General features: G+C 39.7%; 3 protein-coding genes across 23 annotated transcripts in view; 2 read left to right on the top strand and 1 right to left on the bottom strand.

The window, feature by feature from the left end:
* The window catches only part of LOC128263531 (sodium bicarbonate cotransporter 3), a 29,396-nt gene extending 17,740 nt beyond the window's left edge, over positions 1 to 11,656 (top strand). For 8 of the 21 annotated variants that reach the window (XM_052998631.1, XM_052998641.1, XM_052998629.1 and 5 more), the window contains 8 exons: positions 1,472 to 1,639; positions 2,310 to 2,547; positions 3,253 to 4,198; positions 4,423 to 4,925; positions 5,376 to 5,688; positions 7,500 to 7,742; positions 9,000 to 9,250; positions 10,016 to 10,912. In XM_052998631.1, coding sequence (XP_052854591.1) covers positions 1,472 to 1,639; positions 2,310 to 2,547; positions 3,253 to 4,198; positions 4,423 to 4,925; positions 5,376 to 5,688; positions 7,500 to 7,742; positions 9,000 to 9,250; positions 10,016 to 10,238 — 2,885 coding nt within the window. In that variant the 3' untranslated portion in view covers positions 10,239 to 10,912. Of the gene's footprint in view, positions 1 to 53; positions 186 to 620; positions 738 to 1,471; positions 1,640 to 2,252; positions 2,548 to 3,252; positions 4,199 to 4,422; positions 4,926 to 5,375; positions 5,689 to 7,499; positions 8,752 to 8,999; positions 9,251 to 10,015; positions 10,913 to 11,417 lie in introns of those variants that run through there. The other 13 variants (XM_052998633.1, XM_052998635.1, XM_052998634.1 and 10 more) reach the window with 12 other exon arrangements.
* Positions 6,034 to 6,983, bottom strand: LOC128263550 (uncharacterized). The gene is made up of 2 exons (XM_052998675.1): positions 6,821 to 6,983; positions 6,034 to 6,764 (listed from the first exon to the last, which is right to left on the bottom strand). Exons 1-2 carry the CDS (start codon positions 6,887 to 6,889, stop codon positions 6,117 to 6,119), a joined length of 717 nt encoding a protein of 238 aa, XP_052854635.1. The 5' UTR covers positions 6,890 to 6,983; the 3' UTR covers positions 6,034 to 6,116.
* Positions 11,657 to 12,166: 510 nt separating the features above from the next.
* LOC128263556 (elongation factor G, mitochondrial) lies at positions 12,167 to 14,920 on the top strand. Its single transcript, XM_052998684.1, has 4 exons — positions 12,167 to 12,355; positions 12,450 to 14,124; positions 14,185 to 14,530; positions 14,591 to 14,920. Exons 1-4 carry the CDS (start codon positions 12,284 to 12,286, stop codon positions 14,733 to 14,735), a joined length of 2,238 nt encoding a protein of 745 aa, XP_052854644.1. The 5' UTR covers positions 12,167 to 12,283; the 3' UTR covers positions 14,736 to 14,920.
* Positions 14,921 to 15,252: the final 332 nt, after the last annotated feature.

Genomic DNA, 15,252 nt, shown 5'->3' with positions numbered 1-15,252 from the left:
ACTATCAAGTGTCTAAAACTCTCATCCGCTCCGAACTAATACTAATAACTCAGACCTGGGCAAGAGCACTCCACTGCACTCACTGCATGGCTCAGCGGCTGGCCTGGACCCGACTGGAAATTACCAGGCACCGCTCTGTGTGTCGAGTAAGGATCAGCGTGGTTGCTATCTCGCTGTTCCCACAGGTATAGCCTTAGAACTCTCTTAAGCAAACTCTGTAACGCTGAAAGCCAAAGTCGTGAACAATTTTCAGTTGCCTTGCACCTAACAAAAAGCACCCAGAAACAAGCCAATGAAAACCAAACGCTACTTAAAGTCGAAATAGATGGGGGTTGGAGAAATATTATCCCTTAAAGAGAACCCAGTTCAGTAAGATTTTGATTACCCAACCGTATTAATTAAAAAAATCCTAAACTTCAACTCTGAAAACTGTAAAACTGTCTGAAAATTTACATCCTTATTGAATCACTTCCGTAAATAAGAATACCCTTCTGAAGAGCACCGCTGCCACCCAGCAGTCCTGATCATTCATTAATCACTCACATTCATAAGGTAGTAAACTTGGGGTAGCCGCTAAAGAATCAAAAAAATAAACTCGCGTTATTCGTTCACCCAAAAAGCTGACAACTCAACGCACCTGGGGGCCATCGGGGTCACCACCTGGTTCCATGCCGGGGCGTCGCCCCAACATCAGGCCCATAGTCAGGCTCAAAATCAAGGACGACAACCTATGCCAAGTAATAGCCCATCAATGGTTTTTACTGTACTTTGCTGTACCTTTCAAGAGCACGCTGTGTTTTTCGATGAATTTCTCTTGCGATTGAATCTTCTATTTCCTCTACTACATGAACTTATTTATCTATTTACTCTACTACAAACTATAACCTTATAAAGAGCTCGTTAATCCCCTTATATAATGATATACCCAACTTATTGTGCTGTCTATCTACACTATTTAATCAGTTAAACTATATACTTAAATAATTTACAAAGAATAAAATATGTACACTCCTTCTATTATTCTCTCAAGATCGTCTTCACTTTTAAGTACTCAATCGATTCTATGTCCCACTTTTGAAAGCCCCTTTCTAATTATGTTTTTGAGTTTTCTCTATCAAATAAATTAAATCTGTCTAATCACATGAATTCTTCTACCTTCTGAAACATTAAACTTTATTGAACTTTAGACACCCTTTATATAAAGACTGAAATTGATTTTTACCATTTACAATTTGGTTGATCGCTTAAAAATCACACAGAACAGATTCTCTTAATAGGGCCTTAGGAAATAAAACTATTAGTTCTTTGCGAACCTTTTTAATGATAATTTCCAGGAAAATAATAAGGTTTATTTAATTCTGCGAGTTTAGTTATAGAGAAACCAGACCAGGTCAAGATACTTAGATATCATGCAGAATATACTCGACCTTATGATAACCTTAAAAACCAAAAACACCCAAACATTTTCCAGTTGAAGAGCACTCTGGCAATTTATTGGGGGCCACAACGCCGATTTCCCTAACGGCCAGCGAACCGGGACCGCCCGGATCCAATGGAAATCAAAATCTAAGCACCGCTACCGGCGGAATGGGTCGTTTTCTAACGGTGCCCAGTGGAAAAACCAGCAACAGAGCGCTCGGTAAAGAATACCACTTCAAGAAAATATTATTTAAAACCAAGTCAAGAACTGACCGTTTTCGTTATCGTTTACCGTTTACCGTTTGATTTTGCGTGTCTGTTAATTGTTTAAATGGTCCTGAAAGAATACATTTTTGTAGTTCGCAGTTTTGTAAATAAAAAATTGGTTAAAAAAGGATTATACGAAGGTGGCGAAATTTGCATGAAGGTTGTATATCGAGCGGAATTGGAAAAGCAGAAATGGTTCTGCAGAGAAAAAGTAGAACAAAACAATCCATACACACATCTGCACGCTTATCACCTGAAAAACTTTCAGAACTAACTTATTTCCCATACCTTTTGCATGCTTCATTATATGTATCTGAACTCTATTTGAATTCTATTCCAGCACTCTTAGCCGAATCCGATTTTAATACAATATATCTTTCTTGCACTTCTTTTTCGTATGTTTTTTATGTTGTTCCGTTGTAACGTGTTGATCTACATGTTGTTGTTGTTATTATTATTCTTGTAATACCTACCAACGCACGTAATCCAATAAATTATATAAAACAAAAATCGACACAAAAAAACCTGCACCCCGTTACCCGAATGAAAATCCGCGACTAATGCAGAGAAAAAATCCAATTCTAAACACTCGCGGCCCGCACAAAACCTGCCATCGATCACAGAGGACATGGTCAAGAGTCCAAGTAACCAATCGATGGCCCGCCCGGGAAGTGGATCCGAGCTGAGTGAGCAGCAGCACAAGGGCAACACCCACTTCATGCGGAAGATTCCGCCGGGAGCGGAGGCCAGCAACATCCTGGTTGGCGAGGTGGACTTCCTGGAGCGAACCCTGTCCTGCTTCATCCGGTTGAGCCAGGCGGTCGTCCTGGGCGATCTCACCGAGGTGCCCGTGCCCACAAGGTAGGTTTAACCCCAATCTCAAGCACTCCTTTGATGGCCTCCACTGGGACACACTCTTTTTAAGGACTTTTACACTTACTAAAGGCTTACAATTTTCTTCAAAAATGTTCTTAAAATACACCGGTCTGGGCTATTAATTTTCTCTTGATTGAATATCCCTTACCTTTAGTAAATAATATTTTATACATTTTTTAATTGACATTCTATACAAAATTGTACTATCTCATGCTTTAAAACACTTGACTTAAAATAATATGTATTTAATGTTTTTTAAATCTATTGAGCAAGCTAAAATATTATTTTTATTATTGATTGAAAAGTATTTTGTTTTAGTTCCTTTAGAAAACTATATATCTAACTTTATAAATTAAAATTGTAAACAAAATTTTAAGGTTTTAATTTGTTGAACTAAAAAAGGTTAGTTTCCTTACTTAAAAGGAAGTTGTTTGTCAAATCAATTTATATATCTAATAGAAGCGATGTATTTTAATCATTTTATAGCTCATGATAAAGTTTTATAATTTCAAATGTTGATTAATAAGTGAGAAGTCTTTATTAGGGTTTTTATGTATATGTTAAATTTCACAGACAAACATTTTTAAAAAGTTTCTTTTACCAGTCAAAATCTTATTGCGTTAGTATCTTTAATGATTAGTAATTAATAGTAATTAATAACAGATATTTATAAAATCCAATACCATACAGATTTGTATTTATCCTGCTTGGTCCGCCTGGCAGTCAGAGCAACTTCCACGAGATCGGCCGGGCAATGGCCACGCTGATGTCCGACGAGATCTTCCACGAGGTTGCCTACCGAGCACGCAAGCGGGACCATTTGTTGTCCGGGGTGGACGAGTTCCTGGACGCGGTCACCGTATTGCCGCCCGGCGAGTGGGATCCCACCATTCGGATTGAGCCACCGGCGGCCGTTCCCTCGCAGGAGGTGCGTAAACGTCCGCCGGAGTTGCCCAAGGAGGAGGTGGACGAGGAGGAGGAGGAGGCACGCCTACGGGAGGAGAACGGGCTGTCCCGGACGGGTCGACTCTTTGGAGGACTCATCAACGACATCAAGAGGAAGGCACCGTGGTACATTAGCGACTACAAGGACGCCCTATCCATGCAGTGCATCGCCTCCTGGATCTTCCTGTACTTCGCCTGCCTCTCCCCGATCATCACCTTCGGAGGTCTGCTGGCCGAGGCCACTGGCAAGCACATGGCTGCGATGGAGTCGCTGGTGTCCGGGTTCGTTTGTGGCATGGGCTATGGCTTCTTTTCGGGTCAGCCGCTGACAATTCTCGGGTCCACCGGTCCAGTCCTGGTCTTCGAGTCAATTATCTACGAGTTCTGTCTGAAGATGGGCTGGGAATATATGACCTTCCGGTTCTGGATCGGCATGTGGGTCGCCGGCATTTGCATCGTCTTGACCGCGATTGATGCCAGTGCCCTCGTTTGCTACATCACCCGCTTCACCGAGGAGAATTTCGCTACCCTGATCGCGTTCATCTTTATCTACAAGGCCATCGAGAATGTGATGGTAATCGGCAAGAATTTCCCCGTCAATCAGGGGATATACGACTGTATCTGTACACCGCCAATCGGGAGCAATGCCAGTGTGATCGATTATGCCAAATACAATTGGGATTATTGTGAGGTAAAGACAATTGGGTTAAATTATATAATTAAAAGTCCAAGAACAACACAGAAAAGGTGGCTCAGCGACGATATAATTCCCAACCGGTTCTAGCTGCATATTGTTGGCAGCCTTTTCAATAGGACGTTGAACTCTCATTACTTGTGTGTGCTGGCTAACCCTCTCACTATTATTTTTACATAATTATAATCGCATTGAATTTAATAAATATCGTACTTTTTTAGTCCTACAATGGCACTTTGGTTGGCGGAGATTGTGGCAAACCGCCCACCGAGAACGTTTTCCTAATGTCGGTGGTACTCTGCGCTGGCACCTTCATCATCTCCACCCTGCTGAAGGAGTTCAAGAACGCCCTCTTCTTCCCCTCCATCGTTCGGCAGTACATCAGTGACTTTTCCGTGCTGATCGCGATATTCGCCATGAGTTTCTTCGATTATTCCCTGGGAGTTCCCACCCAGAAACTGGAGGTGCCCAACGAGCTGAAGCCCACGCTGAGCACCAGAGGCTGGCTCATCCCGCCGTTCTCCGAAAGGAACCCCTGGTGGTCGCCAATCATCGCCGTATTCCCCGCCCTGCTTGGCACTATCCTGATCTTCATGGATCAACAGATCACCGCTGTCATCGTGAATCGCAAGGAGAACAAACTGAAGAAGGGCTGTGGCTACCATCTGGACCTGTTTATCCTCTCCATTCTGATTGCCATTTGCAGCATGATGGGCCTGCCTTGGTGAGTTTTTAGCCAGTTCCTTTACTACCTATCAATCAATATTTTCAGTTTTTATGAAATATTGTTTAAAACTGAAAAAAAAAGTGTGAAAGATTGTTAAAAGACAGTTTTAAGGAATCGAAAATGTTTTTTTTTAATTTTAAGCGTTAAACCTCAAATATTTCCTCATATTGGATCTCTCAAATTTGTTCCTTATTTTCAATTGCCTTACATATTTTTTCCAGATTTTGGATTCCTTTTTTTTTCCTAGTTTCGAATCTCCCACTTATTTTTTTTGTAAATATGTGGTTCACATTTTGGGACCCCAAATTTTAACATTTCTTTTTTATTTGTTCCCTGTTGTATTTCTTAATTTCAATTACGTCTTTTTTACATATCCTTTATGAGAAAAAAAAGATATAAAATGTTTGTAAATATCCTAACCTAATAGCATATATAATCCCATCCCAGGTTCGTCGCTGCCACCGTGCTGAGCATCAACCACGTGAACTCGCTGAAACTGGAATCGGAGTGCTCGGCCCCTGGCGAGAAGCCACAGTTCCTGGGAGTGCGCGAGCAGCGGGTGACGCACATCATGATCTTCTTGACCATCGGCGGCTCCGTGCTCCTGACCCCGCTGCTCGGCCACATTCCCATGCCGGTCCTGTTCGGCGTCTTTCTTTATATGGGCGTGGCCTCGCTCAAGGGTCTGCAGTTCTTTGATCGCATACTGATTATGTTCATGCCGGCCAAGTACCAGCCGGACTATATGTTCCTGCGCCAGGTAAGTCACATCATTTAAAAAACACTCTTTTTAAAAGAATATGAAATTTATTGTGAAATAGGTATTGTAGTTAAACAATATACATTTCTTGTGTAATGCTTCTTAAACAGATTTGATAAAATGTTAAGTAACAACTTTTCTGTCGCGTTGATGGTTCGTTGTTTTGTTATATATTTTTTTTCTTCGAGTAACTTTAAGATGTAATTTTCATTTCTATCGAATTATTAAATTTTATATTTTTCAATACCTTATTCAATTGTTAATATACTTATTTTAGTTTTGTCTTTAAATGTCGATTATTTTGTAGTTTTCTTTTTTTTTTTTTTTAGTATTTATCTAAACTTTTTTTGTGGTTGTTTGTTGAAGACAATTGTTTCTTTTCGAACGCCTTTTAACTATTTATATATATATAGTATATTTTTCCATCGTTATTTTCCAGCATCATCAGTAGTATTAGTAGTGGTGCTGTCAGTGGTGCCTGTGTCATCAGTAATTAGTTCCTGTTTAATTTTGTTTTGAAGTTTCACCCAATTTATATATTGCTCAGCCAGCAAAGAAGTGTCAGTAGTCACGGGCTGATTACTAGATCTTCCAGTACTTTTAGTTTGATCAGTAATTGTTGTACCGGGTTCTGCTTCTTCTTCCTCATCTAACATTTTTTGAATTATTTCAATCAGGGAATCAATAGATTTTATCGCTTCGTCTTCGTCTTCATCTGTTGATTTATTTCTATCCTGGTTTACTTTCTGTTTTAAAAGGTCATTTTCAATATCATCTAATCGGGATTGGATCGTGTCTTCTCCATTTGGAATCTGTACATTCTTGGAAACTTCCTCTTTTTCATTTTCTTCCGGCTTCATGCCTTTATTTCCTGTTTCGCTTTCACGGGATCCATAATCAAAAGACGGGGAGCCTCCGTTTGGAGCTGTACAGTTCTTTGAGCATTCCAATTGTGTCAGCCGGTTTTCAAAGCTCGTCAATCTCTCGTGCAAAGTTTCAGCAAAAAGGCTGAACCTTTTTTCCAGAATCTCAGTTATTAGATTCAAGTGCAGAGTCAATTCCGAAATGGGCTCACCCTTGAAAAAAAGATGTATGAATGTCGTGCACTTTATAACATAAACATTTAACTCACGACTGAACCTGCGACAGTGATCCTATATAGGGCCATGCCGATTATACACATTAAAAGAATTTGTCGCATTTTATCCACAATAACGAACGTTTACTCAGTAGAACCTAAACAACTGAACTATTTTCAAGAGTTGCGACTTTAAGTGTCAACAAGCTCCAGTTTCTGTGGAGCTGTGAAGTCACACACTTGTACTGCTTCCGGTGGATAACGGAACTGATTATCTGAATTTTTGTAAGCCTACACCATCCGGCAATCAAATAGTATTTCTTATTCTTAATATATTATAAATTAGTCAACTACAAAAACTATAATATTCTTTTAAATGTTTAATACGACTCGAGCGCTGGATATATTTTAAATTTAAAAGTAGTTTAGCTGAATTAGGTAAACTGTTGAAGACCATTATACGAATCCAGCGCTCTGAGTTTTTTTCATCGAACCCAACAAAAAGAATGCTAACTAGTTGCCGGTCAGTGTATAAATAATTACATAGTGACGCAAAATATTGACATCCGCAAGATTTAGTTAATTAGTAATATATATATATATATTTGAAATGAATTTAAATACACTTTTTAATATATTTAAAGAACTAATATAAAACAAAACATTTTCTTTTATTATTTTTTTTTTATTCGATATTTTTAATACCTGTTATAATTTTGTATTTGTATTGCAGGTTCCCATTAAGCGCGTCCACCTGTTCACCATTATTCAGCTGGCCTGTCTCATTATTCTCTGGCTGATCAAGTCCTTCTCGCAGACCTCCATTCTGTTCCCCCTGATGCTGGTGGTAATGATCGGCATACGGAAGGCCCTGGATCTGGTGTTCACCCGTCGAGAGCTGAAGATCCTGGACGACATTATGCCGGAGATGACGAAGAGGGCGGCGGCAGATGATCTGCATAAACTGGACGCTGAGGTGGGCTTATTGGCGCGAATTTTCCCCTGGGGAAAAGGTAGTCGGGGCAGGGTGGTGACCAAGCCGCCGGGCTCCGATAGTGCAATCGCTGGCGAGGCCGTTGGTCCTGGCCTCATCAGTTGCACCACCTCAAATGCAAATGAGAAGGAATTCGAGGCACAGAGCAGTCTGCTTAAAAAGTAGAAGACATTGAACACCGCCACACACGCACACGCACAACCTAAGACAAGCACACTACCACGCCCACGCAAAAACAAAAACAGAAAACAAATAATAGGCCACGGACCAGTGCTGCCCATTTCATTTGCGTTTGCAGTGCTGCCAAGTTCACCGCACAAGGCCAACGATTAGCGTTAGATTGTATCGATACCGATAAACTCCATTATTTAGAGATTTTTTTGATTAATTTGCATTTTGTCGGTTTTGATACATCTTATACAACTACTATAGTTATATATATCCATGTAAATGCATTATTCTCTGTTATATACGTTTTTTATCATGTCTTTAACAGTATTTTGTAAATGTTTTACCCCTACCCCATTTTAATTTAAGAACATGGCATGCAACAATTTTGCATTTTGTTTTTATATATACGATCATTTTTTGATAAACATGCTTAAACCTCCTCTTGATTCTATGCTTTAAAAAACGCTTCAAAAACACCTGTAAATGCCAAACCTACAAAAAATGAAATTATGTGCGTTTTCGTAGTGCAAAAACGTTTTATCTATCCGAACCTACTCTAAAACTACTCTTACCCTATATATACAAATATGATATTTATAAATGTAAATGAAATCTAGCTTAAGTCCTAATTAGTCGAGCGTTTACACTGTACAACAAGTACCTTAATGTATTAAATGGAACCTGTTATGTTATTTTATAATCATCGGGTCGAGAGTTCCAGTAACTAACCAGAGACATACACGCACACGTAATTGTAGCGAAAATTGATGTTCAAATGTCATGGGCAAAATCCGAAATTGCAACACAAAAATAAACTAAACAAATGGAAATAAAACAACAATTCGGCATAAATCGAAAAATGAAACACACTTCACCTAATTGGCTTTGACACCAGTTCACCGATTTACACACTCACCCTTTTATTAGCGAGCTCTTTCTACTTCGCCTTTCACTTATGCAAGATTAGATCAGATATGCTATACCTTTTTCTACTCATTCTTTGCTTCCTTCCCGAGAGAGTTTTTTGCTCCCAAAAACTATGCAAACTATGCCAATTTTATATTGAAGGACAATCACCATCAGCATCACCCGGTGTCTGGTGCAGGATCGAACTATAATGCCGATAAGTCGGGTCCTACCACTATTCACATTCCCCTATCGGGAAACAAGGCCGGCAACAATGGACCTACAGTGAACATTCCCCCGGAGGCTGTTAATCGCACTGCGGTCTGGCAGCAGATCAACAAGGATGGCAACGGGATCTCGGAGCAACTGATCATTCCGGTCACCCTCAAAGTTCGTCAGATCAATGGCAACCAGTAAGTGTTCCCAATGGAATGTCCCACGGGGTCCAGTATAGATCCAGGGATCAGATCAGATCACACGCAATCCCCTCATGAGCTGCTAGAACTATAGCTCGCTCTATTGTATATAAACGACTTATCTTTCTTTTATACGCTCAACAATAGATCTTGAGTTCGCCCTTAAATTTGAAGTTAATTGAAAATTAATAAAAACATATTATTGGTCCGCCTACTACTGCCTACCTTGAATTGGCCGATTCACGTAGAACTCGTATTAATTAATTAAGAAAAACAAGGCTTAACGATTTGTGATAAAGCTCAGTGTGGGACATTAACAGAGGGCTATACATATATACAGCCGTATGATGTACAAACATATCTCAACCGATAAAGAAATTTGAGCTAAGGAAGTTTGACTAATGAAACAGAAATCTCTTTGGTTGAATTTGTGTGTACATTCCAACTAAATTTGAGTCAATAATTCAGTATTTGTCTGGGGACTATTATGAATAATTATAAATTATTTATATAAGGATTATTTATATTATTTATTTTTCAACCTCATACAGGTAATGAATTTTTTAAAAAAAAATATTCACTCGTATTTTTTCTATTATCTTGGGGAATTGCCTTTAATACAAGTGAGAAAGAATATAATGAAAATATAACAAACTTTATCAAAATGTGGGCGAACTCGAAAAAATGTTATTTTGAGTGTATCGACTATTAAATCATTCATGCTCGTCTTCGCATTCCCCATGTGCCTCCCCCTCTCTGCAGTGCCTCTCCGAGTGCCGCCCTCTCGCCACGCCTCTCGCCGATGCATGAGGTGGATGAGTACAGTGAAGCCCCGACAAACAGTCCGGGGCAAACCACGGGAATCCAGCAGAAGCAGCAGCAGCAACAGCAACAACAGCAGATCGGCAATTGCAAGGCTGCCAAACTCGAAGGATCGTCTTTGGCCAACAGCCAGATCAATCCGGCCAACATAACACCCGTCTAATGATCCAGAAAACGATATCGATAGCGAACAAAGCACAAAAATCCCACAAACACATCCATGTATTTCTAGTTAAACATTCACAAACGTATCATAATCACTATTTACTATACACCGTAGTAGTTCTCCCAGGGGACGTTTTTTGGTAAAGATTTTTAGCTGTGCCAGTAGTGGGGTAAAACTTTGATTTGGGGCTCAGGTACAAGTTATACAAGTATTACTTATATGATAAAAGCAATTATATGCCGTAGAAAAACAAAAAAGACATTCCAAATATACACTTTCGAAACGAATTTTATAGAGTCAATTCCAACGAGGAGGCGAAGAACAGAAGAACAAAAAACCATCGGTCAGCCGATGTTTGTCCATTTTTCCTACTCTCCACTTTGACTTGGTTAGCTAATGCGAATTGTGTGTTAGAATGGGGCTTATTTATCGAACTGTGATCTGATGGTTATATCTTGGGGGTGGGTTGTTTAAGGAGTGTATCATTTAGCCTAGCCAAGACAAAGCTGTAAACAATTGTATTATATTTTAAGTTCTACAAAAAGAAACACGCATCCTATCCGACACGCCCGAAAAATATATACAGAAAAGAAAGTAACATAGAAAACTATAAATATTGAATAAAAGTGGCGAACCATTAATAAGCCACAAGCAAACTGCGAAAACAAAAATGTATCTTTCATTTCGTTACTTTTGGTATGCAAATGCATCGTTCGTTTTCAGTGTATTTTGTGCATATTTGTGAGTGTGGCACCTTCTGCTCCCAAAATCTATATATCTGAACATACGTACATCGCACTTTATCGAGTTCTGCCTGTCTTCCATACTTCCATTCATAAATATTGCGAATCAGAGTTTGTGAAATTCCCGTAATTTTAAAAGAACTGAAAAAAAGCGATACAATAATATTTCAATTTAATTAAAAAGCTATTTTTTGTCAGTTCTAAAATAACGTTAAAAATAAAACAATTTTTATAAATTTAGATCATCTTCAAACTCTGTTTCGAAAACCATCTAAGCTCCATTAGCATCGTGTTTGATGTCTCTATGTGCATCTTCTATACTATAAACCCTTTTGTATAAAATGTGTTCGTAAAATAGATGAGCCAATCTAGATAATTTCTTGCACTCCTTCCCCTAGACCACGGTTATTAATTTCGAATTTCATTATTGCAGAACCCAAAATTTAATACGTCGAAGCAACTGTGGCGTGGATATCTTACACCAACAGAAACATCCGTTTGAGTCAATGATTTAACTCTGTTTTAGCGTATATCTGTGTACCTGTACAACAATTATGTGTGTCTATAATCTGTATAAATACCACCTACCGTCCCATTTTGCGTATATATCCCATAGTGCGATTTGGCACAAATTAATTGTCTGGCAACATATCAAGCGACAACTCGAAAACAAAAGGAATTTGTTGAAATAAATGTATAAAACAAATTTTAATTTTTTTGAAGGGGGACGGTTAGTATTAAAAAGTTTTAAACTCAGAAAAAAATTTTTAAAAATATTAGCAAAGCTCATAAAGCTTATTATAAAATGAATAACAAAATATTCCATAAAGTTATTACATTAAACGAACATTTTATTATTTTTTTTAATGATTAAACACATTAGACTGAAATTTTATAAAAAAATAAATATATAAATAAATAAACTCAAAACCAACTTATTATTTTTATTTTTAAACTAAATATATATTATTTTATATTTTCTACACAAGTAATTTGAACTATACTTGGGATAATCTGCGTTTTATTATTTTAGCTTATTTTCGTTTCCAGATGATATATATAACTTTCATTTTTAGCCAAGCCTTTTTCTTTAACTAGATTGCCAAATAGCTATATTAGTAGCTACAAATTTAAATTTCAAATTTTTATATAGCTGGTAACTATTTTGTTTAGTATTTTTTCTGGACAAATGGTATATTTAAGCGGTCTCGCTACGGTCACACTGGTTTGGTTGGGCTTACACGAGAGAGCGCGTGTTTTTTATTTAAAACTGTAATTATTAATTAAAACCTGGCCAGGATGTCGCTAATTAGTCGTTTGCTGACCGGGAACAACGCACTGCGCCTGCGGGCATTGGAAACTTTAGGCAGAGTGAGTTATAAATGCAGAAAAAACTGAAAATGTATCTTCTCGTTATGTAATTGTAAGAAATTTAGTACTTTATTGATAAACCATATGTTTCCAGGCCGGCTACAGTTCGCATGCCAAGTTCTCGGAGCTCAAACCCATCGAGAAGATCCGGAACATTGGAATCTCGGCGCATATAGACAGTGGGAAGACGACTCTGACGGAGCGGATTCTCTTCTACACTGGAAGGATTGCGGAAATGCATGAAGTGCGGGGCAAGGACAATGTGGGGGCCACCATGGACAGCATGGAACTGGAGAGACAGCGTGGCATCACCATCCAATCGGCAGCTACTTACACCCTGTGGAAGGACACCAATATCAATATCATCGACACCCCGGGTCACGTGGACTTCACCGTGGAAGTGGAGCGCGCCCTTCGAGTTTTGGACGGTGCCGTTCTGGTTTTGTGTGCCGTGGGCGGAGTTCAGAGTCAAACGCTGACAGTCAACCGGCAGATGAAGCGGTATAATGTGCCCTGTCTGGCCTTCATCAACAAACTGGATCGTCTGGGCTCGAATCCCTATCGGGTTCTGTCCCAAATGAGGTCCAAAATGAACCATAATGCTGCTTTCATTCAGCTGCCCATTGGCGTGGAGAGCAATTGCAAAGGCATTGTGGATTTGGTGCGAGAAAGAGCCATATATTTTGAGGGTGAACATGGAATGAACCTGAGGCTGGACGAGATTCCACAGGATATGCGAGTGGAGAGTGAGGAGAGAAGGCAAGAGCTCATCGAACACTTATCCAATGCAGACGAATCCTTTGGCGAACTTTTCCTGGAAGAAAAACCCTTTACTGAGGACGATATTAAGGCTGCCTTGCGAAGAACTTGCATCAATAGAACCTTCACACCGGTTTTGGTGGGAACAGCACTGAAAAACAAGGGTGTCCAGCCCCTGCTAGATGCAGTACTTGATTACCTGCCGAATCCCGGGGAAGTGGAGAACCTGGGCTTCATAGAGAAAGAAGGGCAAGAGCCGGAGAAAATTGTCTTGAACCCAGCTCGCGATGGCAAGGATTCCTTCGTGGGCTTGGCTTTCAAATTGGAAGCCGGACGCTTCGGCCAACTAACCTACCTCAGGTGCTACCAAGGAGTTCTTCGGAAAGGTGACAACATCTTCAACGCCCGCACCAATAAGAAAGTGAGAATTGCTCGCTTGGTACGACTTCACTCAAATCAAATGGAGGATGTCAACGAGGTCTATGCCGGTGATATATTCGCTTTGTTCGGAGTTGATTGCGCCTCTGGAGACACTTTCACCACCAATCCCAAGGACAATCTGGCCATGGAGTCGATATTCGTACCCGAACCCGTTGTCTCAATGGCCATAAAGCCAAATAACACCAAGGACAGGGATAATTTCTCAAAGGCCATCGCCAGATTCACCAAAGAAGATCCCACATTTCACTTCTTTTTCGACAACGATGTCAAGGAAACTCTCGTTTCGGGAATGGGTGAATTGCACTTGGAGATCTACGCCCAGCGAATGGAGAGAGAATACGGCTGCCCAGTGACGCTGGGAAAGCCAAAAGTAGCATTTAGGGAAACCATGGTAGGACCCTGTGAATTCGATTACCTGCACAAAAAACAATCAGGAGGATCGGGTCAGTATGCCAGGATTATAGGAGTCATGGAACCACTGCCGCCCAATCAAAATACCCTGCTGGAATTCGTAGACGAAACAGTGGGCACAAATGTGCCAAAGCAGTTTGTTCCTGGAGTCGAAAAGGGTAAGTTAAATTTGCTCTTTGTTTCCATTAAAAAAAAAAGATAACCAACTGTCTGCTTAGGTTACAGAGAAATGGCTGAGAAGGGAATGCTCTCCGGCCACAAGTTATCCGGCATTCGATTCCGCCTGCAAGATGGTGGTCATCACATCGTGGACTCCAGCGAGCTGGCCTTTATGTTGGCTGCCCATGGTGCCATTAAAGAGGTCTTCCAGAACGGCAATTGGCAGATCCTAGAGCCCATTATGCTGGTTGAGGTTACCGCGCCCGAGGAATTCCAGGGTGCTGTAATGGGCCACCTGAGCAAACGGCATGGTATTATCACCGGCACCGAGGGAACCGAGGGTTGGTTCACTGTGTACGCGGAGGTTCCTCTAAACGACATGTTCGGCTATGCCGGAGAGCTGAGGCAAGTTTAATCTTCAATGGAATCTGCCATGCATAGCTAATAATATTGTTGTAACTTTAGGTCGAGCACCCAGGGCAAGGGTGAATTCACCATGGAGTACTCCAGGTACTCGCCCTGCCTTCCCGATGTCCAGGATCAGATCGTGCGCCAATACCAGGAGTCACAGGGCTTGGTTCAAGTCGACAAAAAGAAAAAGAAAAACTAATTTATATCTGATACTTAGTTTTAAAAACCATCTCTAACCAATCGAAATGTTATTGTGCCACCCCTTGTTTTTGCTTAGTTAAATTTTATTTCATAAAACAAACTTCAGTTTTCACTGTGATAAATGAAACTTGTACAGTTTTTTTGTATAATAAAAGAAGTCGAAAAAAAGATGTATTCTAAAAAGCACAATTTCTTTCATTCACTATGAATTTTACTTTTTGAAAACTTTTTATTTTGTTAGAATTTAAGTTAAAAGTTAGCAATGGCCAGTTATGTGTTCCTGATCAGGATTAAATATATTTTGAACTAGTTATTACAAATCATTCGCAATAAATCTATAAATGCAACACACAAAATTTTCATCAGTGGACCAATGTTTTCATTTCATTTTGTAAGCTGTGGAATTGAAATTTAAATTGGTAGTTTTTAGAGCAAATCAAGCTTAGCTGAATTTGTATTTTGCTGATAAGGATTTCAGGTCTCTCCAAATAACACAATAGATGCTACTATCAAGC

This window comes from Drosophila gunungcola, unplaced genomic scaffold (genome assembly GCF_025200985.1).
Source record: "Drosophila gunungcola strain Sukarami unplaced genomic scaffold, Dgunungcola_SK_2 000001F, whole genome shotgun sequence".
Taxonomy (NCBI): domain Eukaryota; kingdom Metazoa; phylum Arthropoda; class Insecta; order Diptera; family Drosophilidae; genus Drosophila; species Drosophila gunungcola.
Note: the sequence above shows the minus strand (reverse complement) of the source record. Positions and strands in the feature narration are given on the sequence as shown.

Coding starts and splice junctions, on each gene's coding strand:
- LOC128263550 (XM_052998675.1), bottom strand. CDS start 6,889: ATGCGACAAATTCTTTTAATGTGTATAATCGGCATGGCCCTATATAGG. Junction 6,765..6,820: donor TCACTGTCGCAGGTTCAGTC/GTGAGTTAAATG, acceptor CTTTTTTTCAAG/GGTGAGCCCATTTCGGAATT.
- LOC128263556 (XM_052998684.1), top strand. CDS start 12,284: ATGTCGCTAATTAGTCGTTTGCTGACCGGGAACAACGCACTGCGCCTG. Junction 12,356..12,449: donor CATTGGAAACTTTAGGCAGA/GTGAGTTATAAA, acceptor ATATGTTTCCAG/GCCGGCTACAGTTCGCATGC. Junction 14,531..14,590: donor GGCTATGCCGGAGAGCTGAG/GCAAGTTTAATC, acceptor TTGTAACTTTAG/GTCGAGCACCCAGGGCAAGG.